The sequence below is a fragment of the Biomphalaria glabrata genome, chromosome 5 (assembly GCF_947242115.1).
Source record: "Biomphalaria glabrata chromosome 5, xgBioGlab47.1, whole genome shotgun sequence".
In the NCBI taxonomy this organism is placed as follows: domain Eukaryota; kingdom Metazoa; phylum Mollusca; class Gastropoda; family Planorbidae; genus Biomphalaria; species Biomphalaria glabrata.
Genome location: NC_074715.1, coordinates 12,549,538 through 12,570,121, shown reverse-complemented (window position 1 = coordinate 12,570,121; position 20,584 = coordinate 12,549,538). Strand labels below are relative to the sequence as shown.

Here is a 20,584-nt window from a genome sequence, read left to right as displayed (position 1 = left end):
ATCTCTTTTTAAAATTACTTTAGGGCCTAAGTCTGTGAAATAATGTTCTTTTCCCAATAGCTAAATCAAAATGTAATGAAAAAGAACCTTAGAGAAGCTTACCATAAAGCCTTTGCTGCCACAGAAAGGTCTCTCCAAAGAACCATCATTCATATCTCTATCTTCACAGTAACACAACATCAAGGCATCAATAATTAACTGATGAAAAAAAAACAGTTGTTAGTACACAGTTTTTCAAGACTCAAACTAAATATCAAATCATTGAAAGGATCAAATGCACTTTTAGAAGCTCATATAATTCCTGCAAATCTATGAAGAATACAGAAAAACAAAATCTAGGACTAGAAATGTTGCACTCACCTGATAAACAGATAAGAAACAATGAGCAATGTAATAAGAGAATACAGCTACCACCAGCACAGGAATGGCGTAGAAGTGAAGGTCTTCCTGACTCTGTGGAGGGAATCAAGTACAGTTTAGTTGATTGAATAGTTTTAGCAGATTCCAACAGCATGTATCTAAGTCACATCAAATACAAATGTTCACAATGTTAAGATCAACATTTTATATAAAAGGTACCCTCCAACAAAGGAAAGGATTAAATGCTAATAAGGATTGGACTAGACTATCTACCCCCCCATCCCCCCCCCCCAACCAACAAGGCTAAGGAGTACAGTGATTTAGCTGTTACTTTATGTCCTGACTTTTACTGCCGGCAGCTATGACGTTAGAGCCCAAGACTTTCAACACACATTTTTTTAAAAAAGTTTTTCATGTTTTTGGTGTCCTCCAGATTTGAAGATAATTACATCCTAGCCTGAACCTCCTACAGGGACGGTTGGGGATGGCAGCAGGCAGGACCATTGTGACCATCAAGCAACAGGCCAGAGGACATACCACACAACCAGGCAGCCTTAGGGTATGATCAATTAAGTTATTGCATCATTGATTCCCCACTAAAACATGCTATTCGCAACTGTTACTGCCTTGGCCGGTCTTAGGCCACTGCAACCTATGTTGTGGAAACTGTTCAGAAATCTATAGAATGAATCACTACAAATTTCAGCACTCCAGAAAGTCAATTGATCTTCCATGCATAGTAAAATATAATATTGGCTTTGTAAGTAATAAAGTTATCACAATAATTTGTGAAATGTATACTGTGCCGTGCATGTTGTGGTGAAGTATACAATGTACACTCACCTTGAACCAAATCACACTAACTGCTGTTGTGGCTGCCATGACTGCTACTTTTGTAATGAGCATTACCAAATGGCAGACACTGTTCATGGCAGACAGTTTAAATGTGTTGCTAACTAAGATGTAGTAACTCTGGGGAGAAAAAAATGTACACTTAATAATCCAGAAATTTAGGTACTTTCACTTTAAAAATAAAACTAGCTGTGATAATGTTTGAAACAAGAGTAAATTATATTTTTTAACTATGATTTTATAATTTAAACTATAAAGGTGCATTTTAAATAATAATTTATTTTTTTTAAAGTCTTTCTTCCGATAAGATCAATGTCTAATCTTTTGATCCAGGACTGAACACAACAGAATGAGACAACATATGTTCCGGAAGCTGAAAATTGGAACCAGTGAAATCTGCCTAAGTGGAGTGTCACCAGAGTATGCTGACCTTGTCCTTCAAAACTGCTCTCTTTACCAAGAGGCCTGAACAAGACACTGGCCCCAAAACACACCAATAGAAAGGCTCCTATAAAAAATTGAGAATGAGGAAGAAGAAGAAGAAGAAGAAAGTAAAATTTAACATTTCTTACCTTTTTAGCTGATGTGCAAAAGTTTTTCCCACTGATAGCTAAAGAAAAAAAAAGTTTTATAAGAATTATTTACAGATCCATTACTTGCTAATATAATTGAGACTAAATCTGTGCACATTCAAATCAAAACTAGTATTGAACTTACCAACTACACAGTAGGCATAGGTGTTAATGTATCTGAGGCACTTCTCTACACACCAGCAACAGCAGCCCTGGGCACATCCTTGGGCACAACAGTTGTCACAACTTTTTAACCTAGGGAAAGACAAGTGGACAACACTTTAAGCATTAACTCAACCCATTTTAACCTAGGGCAAGGCAAGTGGGCAACATTTAAAACATTAAGTCAACTTTTTAACCTAGGGCAAGACAAGTGGCCAACACTTTAAACATAAAAACTTTTTTTCAAATCTAGGGAAAGACAAGTAACAACACTTTATGTGAGTTTTAATCTAGAGCAAAAGAATGATTTACAATACACAAACTTTATAGTTACAAGGGAACTGACAGTCCTTTTCAATTCTTAGCAAAAACACTGACCCATAACATCATAAATCAAACCCTAGGTCTTTCATTGTCTAGATAACCCAAGTTTGGCACAGATAAAAAAAAAAAGTTAATCAGTTTCTGTGGCCTACGTTTAACGAGGGTGTCATGTGGCCAGCACAATGACCAACCACATTTACTTTTCCCCAGCTGTCAGGTACCCATTTAGAGCTAGGTAGACCAAGAGGCACACAAAGATCCAGAAATTAAAAATACCAGTCTTCACCAGCATTCAAACCCGTGACCCCAGTTTGGAAACCAAGCACTTTATTGCTCAGCCACCGCACCTCTTTGGCACAGATAAAGGTCCATTCTTATTTTTCCTTTCATTCCCTATTTCAATCATAACTGGTTATAAAGTACTGTACAGACACCAGGTTTTACTAGATCACATAGGCTGAGATTTTGAATTCATTATATTACATTAAGAAATAGTGATGTAAAAATTTAAAAAAATAAACACATGTTTGCAGGCGAAACAAAATGATGATATGTGTACTCACTTTTTTGTAATGAACAAAAGCATCATTTTGGGGAGTTTCACCAGAGTTAGTAAGGAACCAAAGGCCACAGAGCCCTGGTGGAACACAATCAATCTGCCAATAGTTCCCAATATGGGAAATCCCAACTGGCTTTTGTCTCTGATAAAGAAAAAAAAAGAGAGGAAACATTGATTAGTCTAAACATTGAGGGCTGGATATTGATGCAGGGCAAGGCTACAATGAAGTGTTCAATACTTGACATGGTTATTTCACTAACTATATCCCTGGTCAATATACAAATGCATGCCTTGTTTCCAAGGGTCAAACCTTTCTTTGTGACTGAACTTCAAGTGCTATTCGATAAAAATGTATCTATAAACATATGAACCTTATGACTTTAAAGTACTTTTTCTAAATGTAGGAGTTTCATATCTAATAAAAATTTCCAAGCTGCTACAATTAGCAATTCACAAAAAATAAACAGTACTGGCAAGGATTTTGAAAAATAATCAGCCAAAACAATAAGATATAATTGAAAAGAAACAATTATAAAACTAATATTAAACTTTAATTGAATGTATTTTAGACTTTTGAAACCTTTCAACATTTAGAAAAGAAGAAAAAACTCCAGGTGCATTTGAAATCAAAGAGGAAATAAACTCATTGGTAACTGTTGGGTAGCAAGGTAGAAAATAAGAAAGAATTTAATAGCAGGACACATTGTTAATGGTAATTGCTCGACTGGAAAGTGAAGGGAAGAAAGTGTAACAAAAAGTTAATGAGACTGTAAAAATTGAATGCTGACAAGATTTAACTTGAAATTCTACTGTAAATACATTAGTGATTAATTCAAACCCAAGAAAAACACTAAACCATAATTTACAAATATAAAAATATATAAGACAAGAAAAGATAAAAACAAAACCTAATGAAATACTCAGAAAGATACAAAGAAAGAGGCACATTTCTTATTCCATAAGCTAGAGAAAATGCGTCAAGTGCTCCTTTCCTAGCGTGTCATTAGAAAATAAAATGGGTTGCCTTAATCAGCCAGGAAAACCAACAACTTTGCGAGTTTAAGTCATTGATTAACATGCATGACTAGATTGACACATGAAATTCGTAGGACATAATTATCTTCTTTTTTGAAGTAACGACTGTAACATAAAAGATAAGAAGATAAGAGAAAAATAAGATATCCAAATAAAATAAGTGAAAAATAAGATATCCAAATAAAATATAGAACCTAGTTAATCTCTTATTTCAGAATGTTACATTTTAAAACACAAAATATGCTCACCTTGTAAAATACCATCTAGCTACTGCTCCTGAGATGACAAATGACTGGCAATTAATAATGTACTCGCTGACCCAGATCAGACCAACCAGATGGTACCACCAGAAGTAAGTGATGGTCTCATGTTTCGTGAACATCACATAGCTGTGCTCATTCACTGTAGGTGTTTCTGAACAAATTCAAACACAAACTTTAACAGGACACATTTTTTTAAAACTGTGATAATGAAATATAACATGTTTAAGAACAAAATGTTCTTTTCATAAAAATATTTCTGTAAGGCTTCAGAAAAACACAAAAATATATGTTGATATATATATATACATGCCTGATGTGGAGAGGTAAGCCAGGACTGTGACCCAGTACACAAAAAACATAATCAGCAACAACAGAGTCCACAGAGGCTGAAGCAGCAGTAGCGGCAGTTCAGAGACACAAGAGCCAGCCTCTTTGAGCAGGAGCACCACGTGGGAGATCCTCTTTCTCATAGCAACCAAAATCAACAGCAGGATGATCTGATGACAGTAGGAAAAGTAAACACTAGTTCATACAATTCTTACTGGATGATACCAACAACCCAGGGCCGGATTTAGGTATGTGGAGGCCCAAGGGCCCCTTTTCAATTTGTAACTTTAATACAAATCCACTTATTATTAATTTTAAAAATATTGATATATAAAAGCATGCCATATTATAAAAGAAAGTAATTGTAAATTAATATTATTCTTCCCTCATTAAAAAAATATATAATTATTTAATATGCATATTTTAGTAAAAAAAAAACAACAACTAAAATTTTAGAGTTTAAGCAATGTTATTGGTTTAGCCAAAGTATATCATTAGAATATGAGCACACTATAAGCAGACACTTTTTAGACATGACAGTGTTGCCTACTATATGATTAAAAGTATGGTATTGTTGGTAAAAATGTGGGAAAAAAATGTAAAGTTTCTGTCTGACCCATCGAAATATAGATTTTTTCTCTTTTGTGGAGGACCCTGGGCTGCCTGACCCTTAAATCCGGCCCTGTCTACAGCAAGTTAACATATTCCCAACAAGACCAAGTTTTTTTTTACTCTTGCTAAAAGAAACCAGGTAGCCTACTTATTTAGGAACTGGCTGCACTAAGGGACTTTAATTCAGGCCTCCAATGTCAAATATTATTTCTAATGACTTTATCCAGACTCAACCTTAAAATAACCAATAAATTGCTGACCACTCAACCACATCTCACTCAACCACATCTCACTCAAATACCAAGTATTAATATATTACAGGCAGTATTTGACTTGTCTAAGTTTCGAAGAATCTAAAACAATATGAAGATTTTACGAATCATCCATTAAATCATATTTTAGTATATTGAACATATTCCTCTTCACTGCTTCATTTACATTAGACCCCCTTTTGTTTACACTGTACTATTATTATTCAACATCTAGAATAATGAATAAATAATGATTTTAATTATATTTACCGTTAGAACTGTGGACACTACAGAGAATAGGAGAAAAGAATTTTCGCTGTTTATATCCACTTCTAGTAGCGGAACTCTGAGAGTCTCCTCCATGTCCAGTTTGTTTTTATTGCTAATGAATGTCCACCAAATAAAAGCAGAGCCAGCTGAAACAGAAAGCCAGTTTCCATCATTCAAAAATTTCATTATTTCAATTCACATTTTTCTGTTAATGAAATAAAATTTAATAATAAATGATTTAATAGCATGTTTTTTTTTCTCCATCAGCTATTTTGAATTAAGTTAATTGATTTAATAACATGCACTGAAAATATCATTATGTATTGCATTTCTCTTGATTAATTGCATTGCTGATAGCGTCAATTGAAATAATTTCTTCCTTTTTTTTTTCAAACCAAGAAGAGTTATTAAGGGGTGAAAATCAATAAAAAGCACAACACATTAAACACTTTAGTCAAGGACCATTAACATGTATGGTTCTACGGTTAATGCAGGAGATTTGATAGATAGCTTACCCATGCTGGCTAGAACCGCTAGAGTCAAAATAAGCCAAATGATAACTGAAGCCAAAAACCGTATCAGAAGAACCATCAGAATGGAGAATGCTGAAAAAAAATTATGGGGGAAAAAAACAACATTAATTAAAAGTGATTTAATTAATCAAGAGTTATCTTAGTGTAGTGAAATTGAAGATGTGACGTAGATAATGTTCATATCTGGACTCACCGACTGCCAGGAAGCAGAGAGCTGTTAGCACAGTCCAGCTGGCGTACAGGTCCCGAAGAACTTTCTGAAATACATTGCTCTTGTTGATGTATGCTATCACGTTGTTGGCGATGTTGTTTTCCTGCCAGCCATCAATCTCAACCATGTCTCGCGGGATGCACCAGTTTAACAGGGACTCACTGTAAGATAGTTATTATCCAACATGTTAAAGCAAAAATGGAGAAATTCTGTTTATATAATGTTCATGTGGTTAAAGTAAGGCCTCTATATAGTACTTCTAAAAAGTTCAATTACTATGATCGTAAATAATATGTAGGTCATTTCTGAACATACATTTATTCTTCTTTATAATAAAATATTATCACATATATATATATATATATGAGTAAAAAAAATAAATGCAATATTTTTATACTGGCTACAATAATTTTTTTTGTAGATATGATAAAATAGAAATCCCACTAAAGTGGAGGCTGAATTATGTAATTTGGTTTATATGGCTGTTTTGAAACAACTAAGCTGTATGTTATTGCACAGTTGACACCCTTGTTTAGCATTAGTCACATAGCAATAACTTTCCATTATTTGCCCTATACATATTAAAGTGTATGCTTATCTAGTTGATGATCTTTTGTTTTAATATTATAATTGTCAGATAATTTGAACCCCTCAGAACAAAAAAAAAAAAAAAGCATTTCAATTAACAAGATCTATTTCTTGTAGTACCTTTTGTGAATAGGTAAAACTGGGCAGGGACCCTGCAGACTTCCATTAGCAGTGACGTAGACACTTAGGTCAAGGTCATATCTACACAGGAGAGAACCAGTTTGCTGGGAGAAGTCGTAAAGCTCTCTTGGTGTCAGAATATCGTTCTCAGGACATTTGTTCACACAGATTCTCATGGAGGAGTCTGGCTCTTTAATATTCATGAAGAACAAGTATCTGAAAAGTGAAAAGTAAAATGATGCAACTAAAAACATTTAAAAGCACTACAACGGTCTACTACTACTACTACTACTACTTTTTATTTTATATAAGAAAACTTATTAACTAGCCGTACTAGCCTAATTAAGTTATCAAAGAAAATGAAGACTTTCCTGTGGCTGCTAACCCATTAATAGATATAGTAAGATAATATTACCCAAGAAGCCTACATTAATCTAGACCTAAGCTGACTTCTAAATGCTAGCCTTCTAATGACTTATATGGTGAACCACGAAGTCGGCACGAAGCATTTTTTTTTTACTGAAGAGCGTTACTGATGGAAGGAGAACTAACATCCAAAACTAAAGATTGTTATATAGACACAATTCACATTGACCCACGATAGGTGTGAACTATTGTAAAAGAAAATGCAAACTAAAACTCTATGGCCATATTACAAGGTCTTTGGGGCTTGCAAAGATCTTCCTTCAGGGAACAGTACCAGGAAAAAGGAAGAGGCAGACAGAGAAAGCGATGGGAAGACAACATAAAGGAATGGACTGGCCTGACATTTAAAGAGGTTCTATCCAAGGTAAAAGACGGAGAGGAATGGAGACAGACGGTCGACAAATCTTGTGTGGTGCCCCAATGGTCTAAAAAGCTAATGGATATGTGAAGTCGGTTTCATAAAATACACTAACTCCATAAATTAAATGTTATCTAAATATAGAGCAAGTTTGAGATTTAGACCAAGACAGTCTCAAATCTAAATTTTTGTCTCTTCAAATCCTAGAAGAATTTGAACATGATTCTCTACTTACGGTCTTCCTTTGAGATTTCTCCCAGAATAACTGACTCCAGTGATAGCCCTCTTTGAGTTATCTTCATCACAAGTATTTCCAAAGCTGTCTGTGCCGTACACCAGTCTAAATGGATCACCTTTGCTGATTGAAAAAGCTCCTAAGAAAATCTGAATTGGAATAGAAGATACAGATTTCGTTTTCAAAATATCAACTTGTATGGCGTTGATCTAATGATTACTAATTAGATCTAGTAGATCTAGAGTTATTAGAGCTACTAAGACTTAGAGTATAGGTTTAGAAGCTAGGGAAAAAATGATTATGATCATCAGATATGCAATGAAAAAAAAAGCATAGCCTAATAGAAAAGTAAGGGAAAAAAAACAACAAATTTAAGCTGCAATATATTCACACTGTCTTTTAAGATAAAATAATTTTATTGGTCCAAATTGACTCAAAGAAAAAAATGGAAATTCAGTTATCTTATCTTATATAATACAGACGTTACTTCAAAAAAGAAGATGATTACGTCCTACGCGTCATGCATTTAGTCATGCATATTAACCAATGACTTAAATTCTGCCAAGTCACTGGTTTTCCTGGCTAGCTCAGGCAACCCATTCCATGCTCTAATAGCACTAGGGAAGAAGGAGTATTTGTACAAATTTGTCCTAGCATATGGGACGAGGAATGTGCCTTTATCTTTGTGTCTTTCAGAGTATTTTATTAAATTTTGTTTTTGTATTTGAAGATTATGGTTCAGTGTTTTATGTATTATTGCTACTTTACTTTTGAGCCTTCTGTCCTGAAGGCTTTCTAAATTTAGTGATTTTACTAAAGGTGTTACTCTAGTCAAATGTGAATATTCGTTTGTTATGAATCGCACTGCTCTATTTTGTGTCTGTTCTAGTTTCTTAATGTTTTCTTGAGTTGAGGGGTCCCAAACAGAGGATGCATATTCTATTATTGGCCTAACCAAGGTTTGACATTAATTGTCCACCTCAGCATTACTACTATAGCAACAATCATTATGTATATAGATGTAAACATGAACAACATTTATATACATAACTTACACACGCACACACTCTAACGACAGGTGCTTTATGAATTAGGCTTCTATGTACTTCAGAGGTGACAAGTGACCTTGAAACAACATGAATGAAAGTTTTAGACAATGGAACCAAACCACTTCGTCCAGATGTAATGTAACTGTGGTTTAAAGGGTGCCCATTGTCTTTAAGAATTGTGTGTGTATTGGAAAAACAGCAATTAGCAGTCAATTACTGACAGCACCTATTATTCTCATGTATTTTTTTTACTTAAAAAAATTAAAGGTCTAGGGGAATTTTTTTTTCTTTTTTTTTTTTTTACAACATGGATGCATCGCACAGTGGCATAGCTAGGGTGGGGAGGGGGGTCCAAATTAGAAAATTTGGGGCCACTAAATGAGTGTCCGAAATTTGTTTTTACATTAAATATTATGTCATTATCTCATGTCATGTCATTATCTCATGTCATGACATTATCTCATGTCATGAAGTCGAATGTCAGAATGCAGGGGATCTAACGAGATCAAGCCCCCCCCCCCCGGATCCCCTAATCCCTATCTTCGACCAGTATATGTTCGTTTACATTTTTATAAACCAACAACTAATTAAACAGTGAAATATGTAAAGTTGTGTTATTAGTTTGTTAGGTGTTGTTTATGCTTTTGTGTGTTGTTTCCTAAGTTTCAGACGTTGCAATGAAGATTACTAATAGTCCAAACGACGGGCAGGAAGATGGCAGTGGATGGAAGCAGATGAGTTCAAACTCTGGACCATCGACACGACAGCCCCAAGCGCTAACCACACGCCCATGTATAGACGTGCTCTTACAGTAAAAACAAAATGTTTGTGATTTTTTTTTCTAATCGGAACAGGGTCTTTTTATCAAGTCACTCTGTATGTGTGTCTGTCTGGTAGGCCCCTACAAATCGTGTACACGTTATTTCTCCCACTTGGATCAAAGTGAAATTTTGTAAAATTATTTATTGACGATGATAAGACACGATAACGAAAGTAAAGAAAACCAGCTAATTAAACAATTAGTGTTAGGAAATAATTTTGTTTATATAGAAAATGGAGATAAATCTTGCACTATTGATAGATGTGGCAGTAATTCACTGTAATTGTTCGGTTTTTCCACTGATATAAGCTTTTTTTTTTTAAAAACTTGATTTACATTTATAATCATTGACTTTTGTCACATAAATCTTTGATGTTTACCTTTTACATCAAAGAAATGTTTTACAAGTACGCTGGGTAGGCAACAGAATTCTAGGCCAAACTATGCCCGAGATAACTAACAATAAAGTAGGGTTATCAATGAAGTCGTAGGATCTAGATAAGAGGTGTAATTCATTAACTAACACCAGACGTCAAATCACAAGCAAGTTTTTTTTGTTTCTCATGGTCTGGGCGGAGTACAGAAGCACGGGAGGCTTTTATTAGCTCTTCACTCTGTTACTAGGTGAAGCTCTTATCCACTGACCATGCCCACAGCCCAGTATCTCGATTCATTCCCCTCCCCCATAATCTCTTGGCTTGCGATCTTATTATTTCAACGTATCTGAATCTATAGGCAAGTGCGAAAGGGGGTGGGCGTATTTGTTTTTAAGGGGTTTTAAGGGGTTCTTATTCTGTTGTAGATGCACTGTCTTTAAGGGTTCATATTTAAATTTAGAGGAAGAAACTCGATCAATATCGAAATACCAATGTTTTAAAATATTAAATTATTATACGAGATGTCATAGTTCTTAAAGGAGATGTCAAATGTCTTAAAGGAGATACCATATTTCCTGGAGGAGATGTATATTTCATAAAAGGGATGCCAAACACCATAAAGGAGATGTCATATATCATAAAGGAGATGTCATATATCATAAAGGAGATGTCATATATCATAAATGGGATGTCATATTTCATAATGGATATGTCATATTTCTTTTTTTTTCAGTGTGTTAGTGGTTTAAACCTAGCTCTCACCATTCACTGCAGAGGATTGGAACAAACGCAATTTGTATGATATAGACTTGTAGTATTGAACATTGTGCAATGTATTTGATTTAGTATGACTATTAAATAACATAGGCCGTAAAGGGCAGCAGACAAGGAACATTATAAAGTCTTCCATTATGGATCAATTATTTATATACATTGTACATTTCTTTATTTTCAGTGGCTCCCTAAAAAAAAAAAAAAAACCCACTATTTATATTAACAAATAAGAGACATTTTTTGACTTAGCTAAAAATGAATATCGTATAATATGTGATTAAAATCCGTGACCATCTTCCAAGATGATGAGCTCCCTTTTTTTCCCCACTGATAACAACAAAACGATATGTTGATCAAGATAATAATGAAGGAACAAGCATGTATGCAGCTGATTTAAAATGCAGCATGAATTAATAATACCACCCAGCCCGGGCATTAGGCTATTGTCATGGTTACAAAGTAAGGTTATGACAATATCCACTTTCAATGGCGTTTCAAAAGAAAGAAAAGTTCTGTCCACGTACTGTATGAGGAAATATGCAGGAAACTCTCGCAATAATTATTAAGAAGCACTGTGGCGTAGAACTTGCTATAATATGTATAGGCCTACTTTGTGTTTTGAGTATTTCTTTGGTTTCCATGGCCACAAAGGGAATGTCTATCTAACACACTGTGCATGCAACCTGTCTTGGAGTGAGGGGCAAGGTGGAGTCTGTGTCAGATTTCATTAAGTCCTAGTTTACTTGGAGCTAAATCAAAATACCGAAACGCCATCTAGTGTTCTCCGCAGTAACGCTGTTCACCCTCTCTTATCTGTAAAGAGTGTGCATCTTTAACAAGTCAGTAAAACACGAACAAACTTATAGGAATACATTACACAGTGCGGTCTAAAAAAAAAAAAGTCATTAGCAGTCAATGTTAGATCTAAATAAGATATTGGCCATTTAATTAGCCAATATTTGATCAAGGTAGTGTTTCCACGGAAACAATGACAATATTAGGTTCATATGCTGACGTAGATGACAAAGGAAGCGGTGCCTGGATGGCTACCTCGTCGTATGTTATGCGCTCTGTACTTTTATCTTGATGGTCCAGGGTTTAAACCCTATTCCCTGTAGGAGGTAAGGGCTAGGATGTAATAATGTTATATTCTGAAGGAACATCCGGTACATGCAAGCAGGAAGGAATCGATTAATTTTATGTTCAAAATATGTCACAGAAATGTTTTTTTCCCCACAGACCTACATATAAGATATATATTATATATAGGTCTGTGTTTTTTCCCTATCAACTAAGATCTAAATCTTGATCAACCTTTGTCCAGGTTTTCGTGAAAAAATCTTGCACGTATTAAAAACCATCTTTAAAAAATATTTAAAGCTTAAAGAGACAACGAACCCAGACAACAATTGATAAGGATTTTAAACAAGAATATCTTATAATATAAATCATCTTAAAAATATAGATTCTATTGTTGGATACAATACACTTTAAAATCCACCTATTACAACTACCTTAGTTTAGATCTAGTATAAGAGATTTTCTTAAATATTACTGCGTTAAAAAAAATGTCACCGGTGGGAGATTGCTTGGGAAACAAGAAAAATGTTTTTGTTGTATTTTTAAAAAGCTACAATTATTAGGTACATACAAGATTATTCTGGCCCATTCGCATGTGTTAACTAAATATTTTCTTTTGTTATGAGTCGCTAGCAATGTCATTAAAAATTCCCAAAGTGAGTAGAGAGTTTCGAAAAATTGATGACCTTTTCACACAATGACATCATCAACTCTTGCGTGGCCAGGAACTGTATAAAGAATGCCAAGACATTTGTAGCGTTCACGAGTTGATTAGCTTTTTTAAGACTATAACACTACACACATACACACACAGGCACGCTCATGCGGACTCGGCTTGAGCACTCACACGCCCACACTCACAGACACTCAATAACTTGTGAAGAGTGGTGGCCAATTTACGTTAATGCAACAAGCAGGGTGGAACTGAGTTGAATATAAAATGGCCGTCCCCCATTAGTCGCACTCAACAAGTCCTGGACTTATGATGATGGGCTAGTGCCACGTTGGCGTTCGAATATGTTTTTTTTTCAAGTTCTTTTTGTTGTTGTTTTGTTTTCTTTTTTTTTTTTCTCTATCTCCATCTTGAACTCCCCAAAATGTCAGCTGTGTTTGATCTTAAGACGAACTGAAGGTTTAGCTACCAGCTGATGTCTGCCAATTTACCCCTACTTTCAACAGTGGCAAGTCTTTTCGATGTTTGGCGACAGAAATGGATGCAGGCGAACCACGTAGAAGTGGGAGAGAGTGGGTGGAAGTCATCCCCAAGGGAACATTTTTTATTTCTTGCACGAACTATACTAGCTTAAAACAACCAAAAAGTCGTGGGTTGATCTTAATGATACTAACAGCATCAGACGTAGAGTCACAGAACACTGGACCAGGAGTGTAGAGTGGATAGATTGACAGTAAACCTTTTTTTTTTTACAAAGCTTGTATCAACTCCCTCTGTCTGTCTGTCTGTCTGTCTGGTAAAACGTTTTGCACATTATTTGTCAGACACCCATTCTCGGAGCAAGTGGAAACTTTGCACAGTCCAGAATTAATCATTGGTATAGACAAGATATGAATCAATACAACCAATTAGTCAATTAATTACTTGTTATTATCTTCTTGTTTAATGTCAAATAATGGAAATAGCTTCTACATTGTTAAGAGACATATATTTTTAAAGCATTTTGCTCGTTTTTAAAGTCAGTTTTCTTAGGAGGAAATAATCTGGCATCAATTTGTTACATTGTTATCTTTCCTTGATTTAAATGAAGGCTCATTGATATACTAAAAATACTTAAGCCTGTAAACATTAAAAAGAAAAAGGCGACTGTCTTTGGAACCGGGAATTAAGGACGAGTTCATTATTTTTTCCCGACTACACCGACCCTACAGTAAGCACCATAAATAGATATTTACCCACAGTATGTACCTTTTTATTATATATTTCTATCATGAAATGAGAACACTTATAAGAAAAAAATATATTTCATTTTTAAGAACCCCAATAGTAATTTACATGAATACGATATAAATATACATTTTCTAATTCTTTAACTTTGAAATGGTATAAATATATGTATATAGGAAACCTGAAAAAAAGTCTGAGAGAAGAAGCAGTGAACATGATGACTGATATGAGTCTACACGGTATATTGTCATTATGAAACATTTTTGAAAATATTAAGAGTAATATAGTTATAAATTATAAATCCCAACCAGTAATATCACCACTATAGCCCGGTCGTGCGGTATGCGCTCTGGCCTGTCGTCTTAATAGTCCGTGGTTCGAACTCTACCCGCCGTCACCCTACGTGAGGTTTGGTTTGAGCAACGATGTAATCATCTCAGTGGCGTAGCTAATAATTTGCAATCATTTGGGGGCCCAGGGGGCTTGACCTTTTGGGGGGCCCCGGCATTTTGCGTAATACTTAATATTTAATGTAAAAAAAAACCCACTAATTTAGGGGCCCCCTCAAGTGGGGGGCCGGGGGGATTTTCAAATTCTCCCCTCCCTCCCCCACCCTAGCTACACCTCTGAATCATCTTTAATTCTGAAGGAGCATCCGAAACATGTAAAACAAACTTATGTTCTAGTTCAAAATCAAATAGAGCTCCTCCGCAGACACACATCTATAGTGCACAGCTCCTCCGCAGACACACATCTATAGTGCACAGCTCCTCCGCAGACACACATCTATAGTGCACAGCTCCTCCGCAGACACACATCTATAGTGCACAGCTCCTCTGCAGACACACATCTATAGTGCACAGCTCCTCCGCAGACACACATCTATAGTGCACAGCTCCTCCGCAGACACACATCTATAGTGCACAGCTCCTCCGCAGACACACATCTATAGTGCACGGCTCCTCCGCAGACACACATCTATAGTGCACGGCTCCTCCGCAGACACACATATATAGCGCACAGCTCCTCCGCAGACACACATCTATAGTGCACAGCTCCTCCGCAGACACACATCTATAGTGCACAGCTCCTCCGCAGACACACATCTATAGTGCACAGCTCCTCCGCAGACACACATCTATAGTGCACAGCTCCTCCGCAGACACACATCTATAGCGCACAGCTCCTCCGCAGACACACATCTATAGTGCACAGCTCCTCCGCAGACACACATCTATAGTGCACAGCTCCTCCGCAGACACACATCTATAGTGCACAGCTCCTCCGCAGACACACATCTATAGTGCACAGCTCCTCCGCAGACACACATCTATAGTGCACAGCTCCTCCGCAGACACACATCTATAGTGCACAGCTCCTCCGCAGACACACATCTATAGTGCACAGCTCCTCCGCAGACACACATCTATAGTGCACAGCTCCTCCGCAGACACACATCTATAGTGCACAGCTCAGAGTAAATAGTTTACGTTCGTATCTGAATGAAAAACAAACCGGGCTCAACGATTTAAAAAAAAATTACACTTTTTGTTTCATTTATTGCGGAACAAAATAAGAGTTTAAAAAATCTACAATCTCTCTCATCGTTTTTATGGCCATTGTGGAGTAGTTTTATTATCGCAATTATTGCAACTATAAATTGTGTTCCCAGATGCTAAAAATACAGTTTATGCTTCCATTCACAAATCTACAATGGAGTAATTTTGTTTCGTGTCGTGGTTCTGTTTTTGTTTTTATGTTTCTTTCGTTTTCTCTTCTCCATTAAGCACAAGTCGTTCGATATTGATTTGTTTCGTTGCGCATTCTCTTTTTTTTAATTTTTTTTCTAGCCTGTCTTTCTAGGTCCATCTTTTGAAGTGCCCCAGTACTCAAAAGAGTACCAGCGCATTGTCTTGGCTGAAGTCAACTGCCACCACGTTCCCCTAGCAAACCCCGCACACTGCCACATTAGTTTGAACTACAAGAATCGTGTACTGTGGAAATTAATCAATTGAGAGGGGTGGGGAGGAGGGGGGCAGCGTCTAGTGCTCTTTACCGAACATTAACATGTTAATGGGAAAACGAGGGGGGGGACTTGGTGCGCAAGGGGAGGCTATTTCTGTGTAAGCTGACCGGTTTGTTTTGGGACCGGACGAGTTGTGGTTCTTACTGTTTCTTCTTCTTCCAGCCTTTTGCTACGTGAATCTTGAGAGAGAAGGATTGTGAGGAGATTAAAGGAGATTAGAAATTTTATTTTTTGTTTTGTTTCTTTGGAGACAGGATATCTTTTTTTCATATTCCAGTGGTAGTGCGTGTGGGTGTGTCCAGGGGGAAATGACGTTTCAATGACGCAGCAACAGTTACGTCTAAATGTCAGATCGAAATAAATCCGTCGTTTAAATGAACGTTTTCATTTATAATTTTTTCATTCCTTTTTTTTTCGACCGAACTGCATTGTTTTCAATAAAAGTGGATTCGTATACGTTAAAACAAGGCTGAATCTGATTGTGGAGGCCCCTGTCCTTTTTTTTTTAGGGCTTTAATGAAACTGATCTTAATTAGTGCTAGAATTGTCAAAAATTAATATTCATGTCACTGTAAGACATTTATTTATGTCATTTTCTTCTTGTTATCATTACTTAGTACAAGTTAGTAGTCATGCTCTAACATGTTCTTGATTTGGTTTGTTTGTTTGTGGAGGTCCCACTTAGAGGGTGGGGGTCCCACGTAGAGGGTGAGGATCCTACTAAGAGGGTGGGGGGTCTTATGCGGCTGCACTGTCTTCTACACTGCTGTGTGAGCATTACTTTGCAATGGGTGTCCGCCCATTGTGGAGTGGCCAGCCACGACTTGGCTGACCACCTCGCAAAAACCGCGGTCGCAACGGCGCTCGAGCATGATGAGCCGTGCACTTACCAAAGTGTACAAGCCCTAGCCGACAAACGTTTGTTGGCACTTTGGTACGATGGCTGGGATTCTTCGGACAAGGGACGTGAGCTTTACAGGGCAATGAGGAGACCAGACAAAAGAGATGCATGGTGGCAACTGAATCGTGCGGAACAGGCGGTCCTAGCCCAGTTCCGGGTCGGCCATTGTCCAATTGGTGCTTACCTCGGACGATGGAAGGAGAACTACGACACACGGTGTCGCCATTGCATGGAGGACGATGAGACAATAGAACACATTCTTTACGAATGCAGAGTTCTGCACGAAAGGCGATTGGGACAAGGATTTGATACAGAGATAACTGGTACATGTACGACACAAAGGCTGTCCTTGTACGGGGACAAGGCAACCTTAAAACTCACTGCTTGCTTCCTCTCACGTGCTCTAAGGGAGTAATTCCCAGCATGCTTTTCGCTGCCAATGGGGTTTCTGAATCTACACTGCTGTAAATCCATAATTAAGTTATAGAGAATGTAGGACACACCAGACGACAAGAATGGACTCACAGACCTATATATGTCATAACATAAAGCGCTGGGATGTTGGACTGAGTGGAATAAGCCGCTTGGATACCTAACAAAAGGGGGGGGGAGTCACAAGTTCGAATCCCTACCACCTTCCCACACATGACCATAAAAGAGATAGGACCACATTTGACCACAGTGCACTTGAGCGTACCATAACATTATAAGATGAGACATACAAAAGAAATGTTACAAAATGTGTTCAAAATGTTTGTTGAAAATCTGGACCTCCCCCCCCCCACTCCTTTCTTCTTTCCCCTACGCAATATGAAAGAAAACTTTGCAGGATTTCTAAATACTGGAAAGAGGAATACAGGATGCAGTAAAGCAGAGAGACTTCACTGATGATAGCTGACAACAATACATCTGTTTTAATAGCACGTTACCTTTGTTTTGTTATCTTTGTTTTTTTTTGTTGTTGTTTTTTTTTTGTTTTTTTGCGTTGTCTTTCTTTTTGTTTCGCTGTTGTTTTATTTTTATGTGTGTTTTGTTTGTTTTTTGTTTTTTATATTTGTTTTGTTAATTTTGTCATTTAATTTTGTTTTTGTTTCGTTATATTTGTTTTTCTTTTTACTTTTAAAATTTATTACACACAATGCTCTGTTTGTCCAATCCGTCTATTAAAACAGCAATAGTAATCTCTAGGCCTACACCTATTTTAAAACATACTTTTTTCGGCGCGAGCGCTAACACATATACATAGACCTGTGGCTCCAAAAGTAGTAACAAAGTATCGGCAAGCAGGCGTTCTCTTACGTAGTCACTTTTTTTTTTTTTTGCTATTGAAATAATTACTACCCTGGTTCGACAGCTCCTGATTACCATGGCAACGAAAATGATCCAACCCAAGGTAATTGTTTAGCCATATTCATGTATTTTTAGAACGATGGTAGTTGACTAACAAATAGGCGACTGGCTTACAAGACGTGATTCACTCTGTCTGGAGACAATGGGTATCGGTCTATCATTAGGAGGATCATTGAAAGTCTCCTAACTCAAAGCGCTAACTATCTATCTATCTATCTATCTATCTATCTATCTATCTATCTATCTATCTATCTATCTGTCTGTCTGTCTGTCTGTCTGTCTGTCTGTCTGTCTGTCTGTCTGTCTGTCTATCTATCTATCTATCTATCTATCTATCTATCTATCTATCTATCTATCTATCTATCTATCTATCTATCTACTCAAGAACTGTGTAATTAGAATGAAAAAAAGACAATACAAAAATTCAGCTTTATTGAATGTTCTCTAAATTAAGTGAAGTATTCACTTCCCACTTTTGTAAACAATAATTTAAAAGACTATTGCGTCACTATCTCGATGGCCAACCAACATTTCTTTAGAAATCTAAAAATATGTTTTTTTCCAAGCCTATTTTTAAAAATATTTTTTGTTGAATCTGATTTCCATGTATAAAAGCAATTGGCATTAAAGAAATGTTATTAGCTTTCAACATGTCCGCAATCTATTTCAAGAAATGTGTAATTTCGTGTGTGTGTGTGAAAGCAGATCTGTAATTATAAAAAAAAGAAGAATTAGCAACGAAACAAATATCTCTTGTTTACAAATTAGACTAATTTGTTATGGTGCTATCAGGGCCGGCACTAACAATTGCGGAGTCCTATGCGAAATGGATTGCGCGAGGACCAGTCTGGGTAGGGATTAGAATAACGTCAAAATTAAGATTTTGTATTAGAAATTACATTTGTTATGCATTAATTTTTTTATTAAATGAAAGATGACAATGACGTTTTGTTTATCGCGTGTAGGATTAGCACAACATAATAACAATTTAGATTTAGATTTTTATGATTTTCTGGAGATTTTAATAATTTCAGTAGATTCTCAGGATTTCTTGATATATTTTGCAATTACAGGAGATTTCCAGGAGGCTCTGGAAAATCAGGAGATAGCGGAAACCCTGTTATTATATATAATTTATAATGGTTTAATTTAATAATTTACACCTAGCGTTAGCGCGGGGCCGACTAAAGTGTGGGGCCCACTGCGAGTTTGGGGTTGATAGTTGTTTATTCACAATTAGAGGCCTGTAGGAGTTCGGATGTTACAGATATTCTAGTCATAAAATGAGGCCTGTAGGAGTTCGGATGTTACAGATATTCTAGTCATAAAATGAGGCCTGTAGGAGTTCGGATGTTACAGATATTCTAGTCATAAAATGAGGCCTGAAGGAGTTCGGATGTTACAGATATTCTAGTCATAAAATGAGGCCTGAAGGAGTTCGGATGTTACAGATATTCTAGTCATAAAATGAGGCCTGTAGGAGTTCGGATGTTATAGATATTCTATCTAGTCATAAAATGAGGCCTGAAGGAGTTATGGGGTGATAGTTATTCTAGTCATGTCTTAAGCTTCGTAAAACATTGTTTTGTCTGTTTCGCTAGCAAAAGATCTACTCGCGAGGACCAGGCAACAGTCGCTAGCAAAAGATCCACTCGCGAGGACCAGGCAACAGTCGCTAGCAAAAGATCCACTCGCGAGGACCAGGCAACAGGCACCACCTGAATTATAAACTAATGTGTCCTGTAAACTGACATAATATTTCCCCAATAACTGACCGACAGGCATGTTAATTTTATACCCCCCCCCCTTTTATTTTTAAAAGTCTTTCTGTATATTGCAATGTTTATTTTGGGTGTAAATGTGTAGATTAAGTGTTTCCAAACAGTTGACTAACTTTACACCAGATTTAACATGAGCGGATTTGGAAAAATATATGCTAGTCTGAAATATTCTTGTTATAGATATATAATATCATGTATCAGAGTTAACCCTTTCCCTGATTTAGTTTAATTGTCTTAGGCAAGGGTGTAGAGTTTTTAAACTCATATGATAACTGTGGAGACGCAGAGGCTGAGTGGTAAAGCGCTTAGCGGGGGACCCAGGTTCGAATCCTGGTGAATACTTTGATTTTTAATTTCGGGATCTTTGGGCGCCTATGAGTCTAATGGGTAGCAGACATTAGTTGGCGGAAAGTTAAGGCGGTTGGTCGTTGTGGTGGTCACATGACACACTCGTTAACCGTAGGTCAC

General features: G+C 36.6%; 1 protein-coding gene across 1 annotated transcript in view; it reads right to left on the bottom strand.

The window, feature by feature from the left end:
• LOC106070870 (choline transporter-like protein 1) overlaps positions 1 to 20,584 on the bottom strand; it is a 58,224-nt gene that overhangs the window by 4,719 nt on the left and 32,921 nt on the right. The window contains exons 4-16 of the mRNA XM_056029029.1: positions 8,059 to 8,207; positions 7,040 to 7,255; positions 6,314 to 6,492; positions 6,103 to 6,192; positions 5,588 to 5,733; positions 4,438 to 4,624; positions 4,113 to 4,278; positions 2,834 to 2,971; positions 1,930 to 2,039; positions 1,785 to 1,822; positions 1,204 to 1,332; positions 361 to 453; positions 103 to 198 (exon numbers count right to left, since the gene is read on the bottom strand). Coding sequence (XP_055885004.1) covers positions 103 to 198; positions 361 to 453; positions 1,204 to 1,332; positions 1,785 to 1,822; positions 1,930 to 2,039; positions 2,834 to 2,971; positions 4,113 to 4,278; positions 4,438 to 4,624; positions 5,588 to 5,733; positions 6,103 to 6,192; positions 6,314 to 6,492; positions 7,040 to 7,255; positions 8,059 to 8,207 — 1,737 coding nt within the window. The remainder of the gene's footprint in view (positions 1 to 102; positions 199 to 360; positions 454 to 1,203; positions 1,333 to 1,784; positions 1,823 to 1,929; positions 2,040 to 2,833; positions 2,972 to 4,112; positions 4,279 to 4,437; positions 4,625 to 5,587; positions 5,734 to 6,102; positions 6,193 to 6,313; positions 6,493 to 7,039; positions 7,256 to 8,058; positions 8,208 to 20,584) is intronic.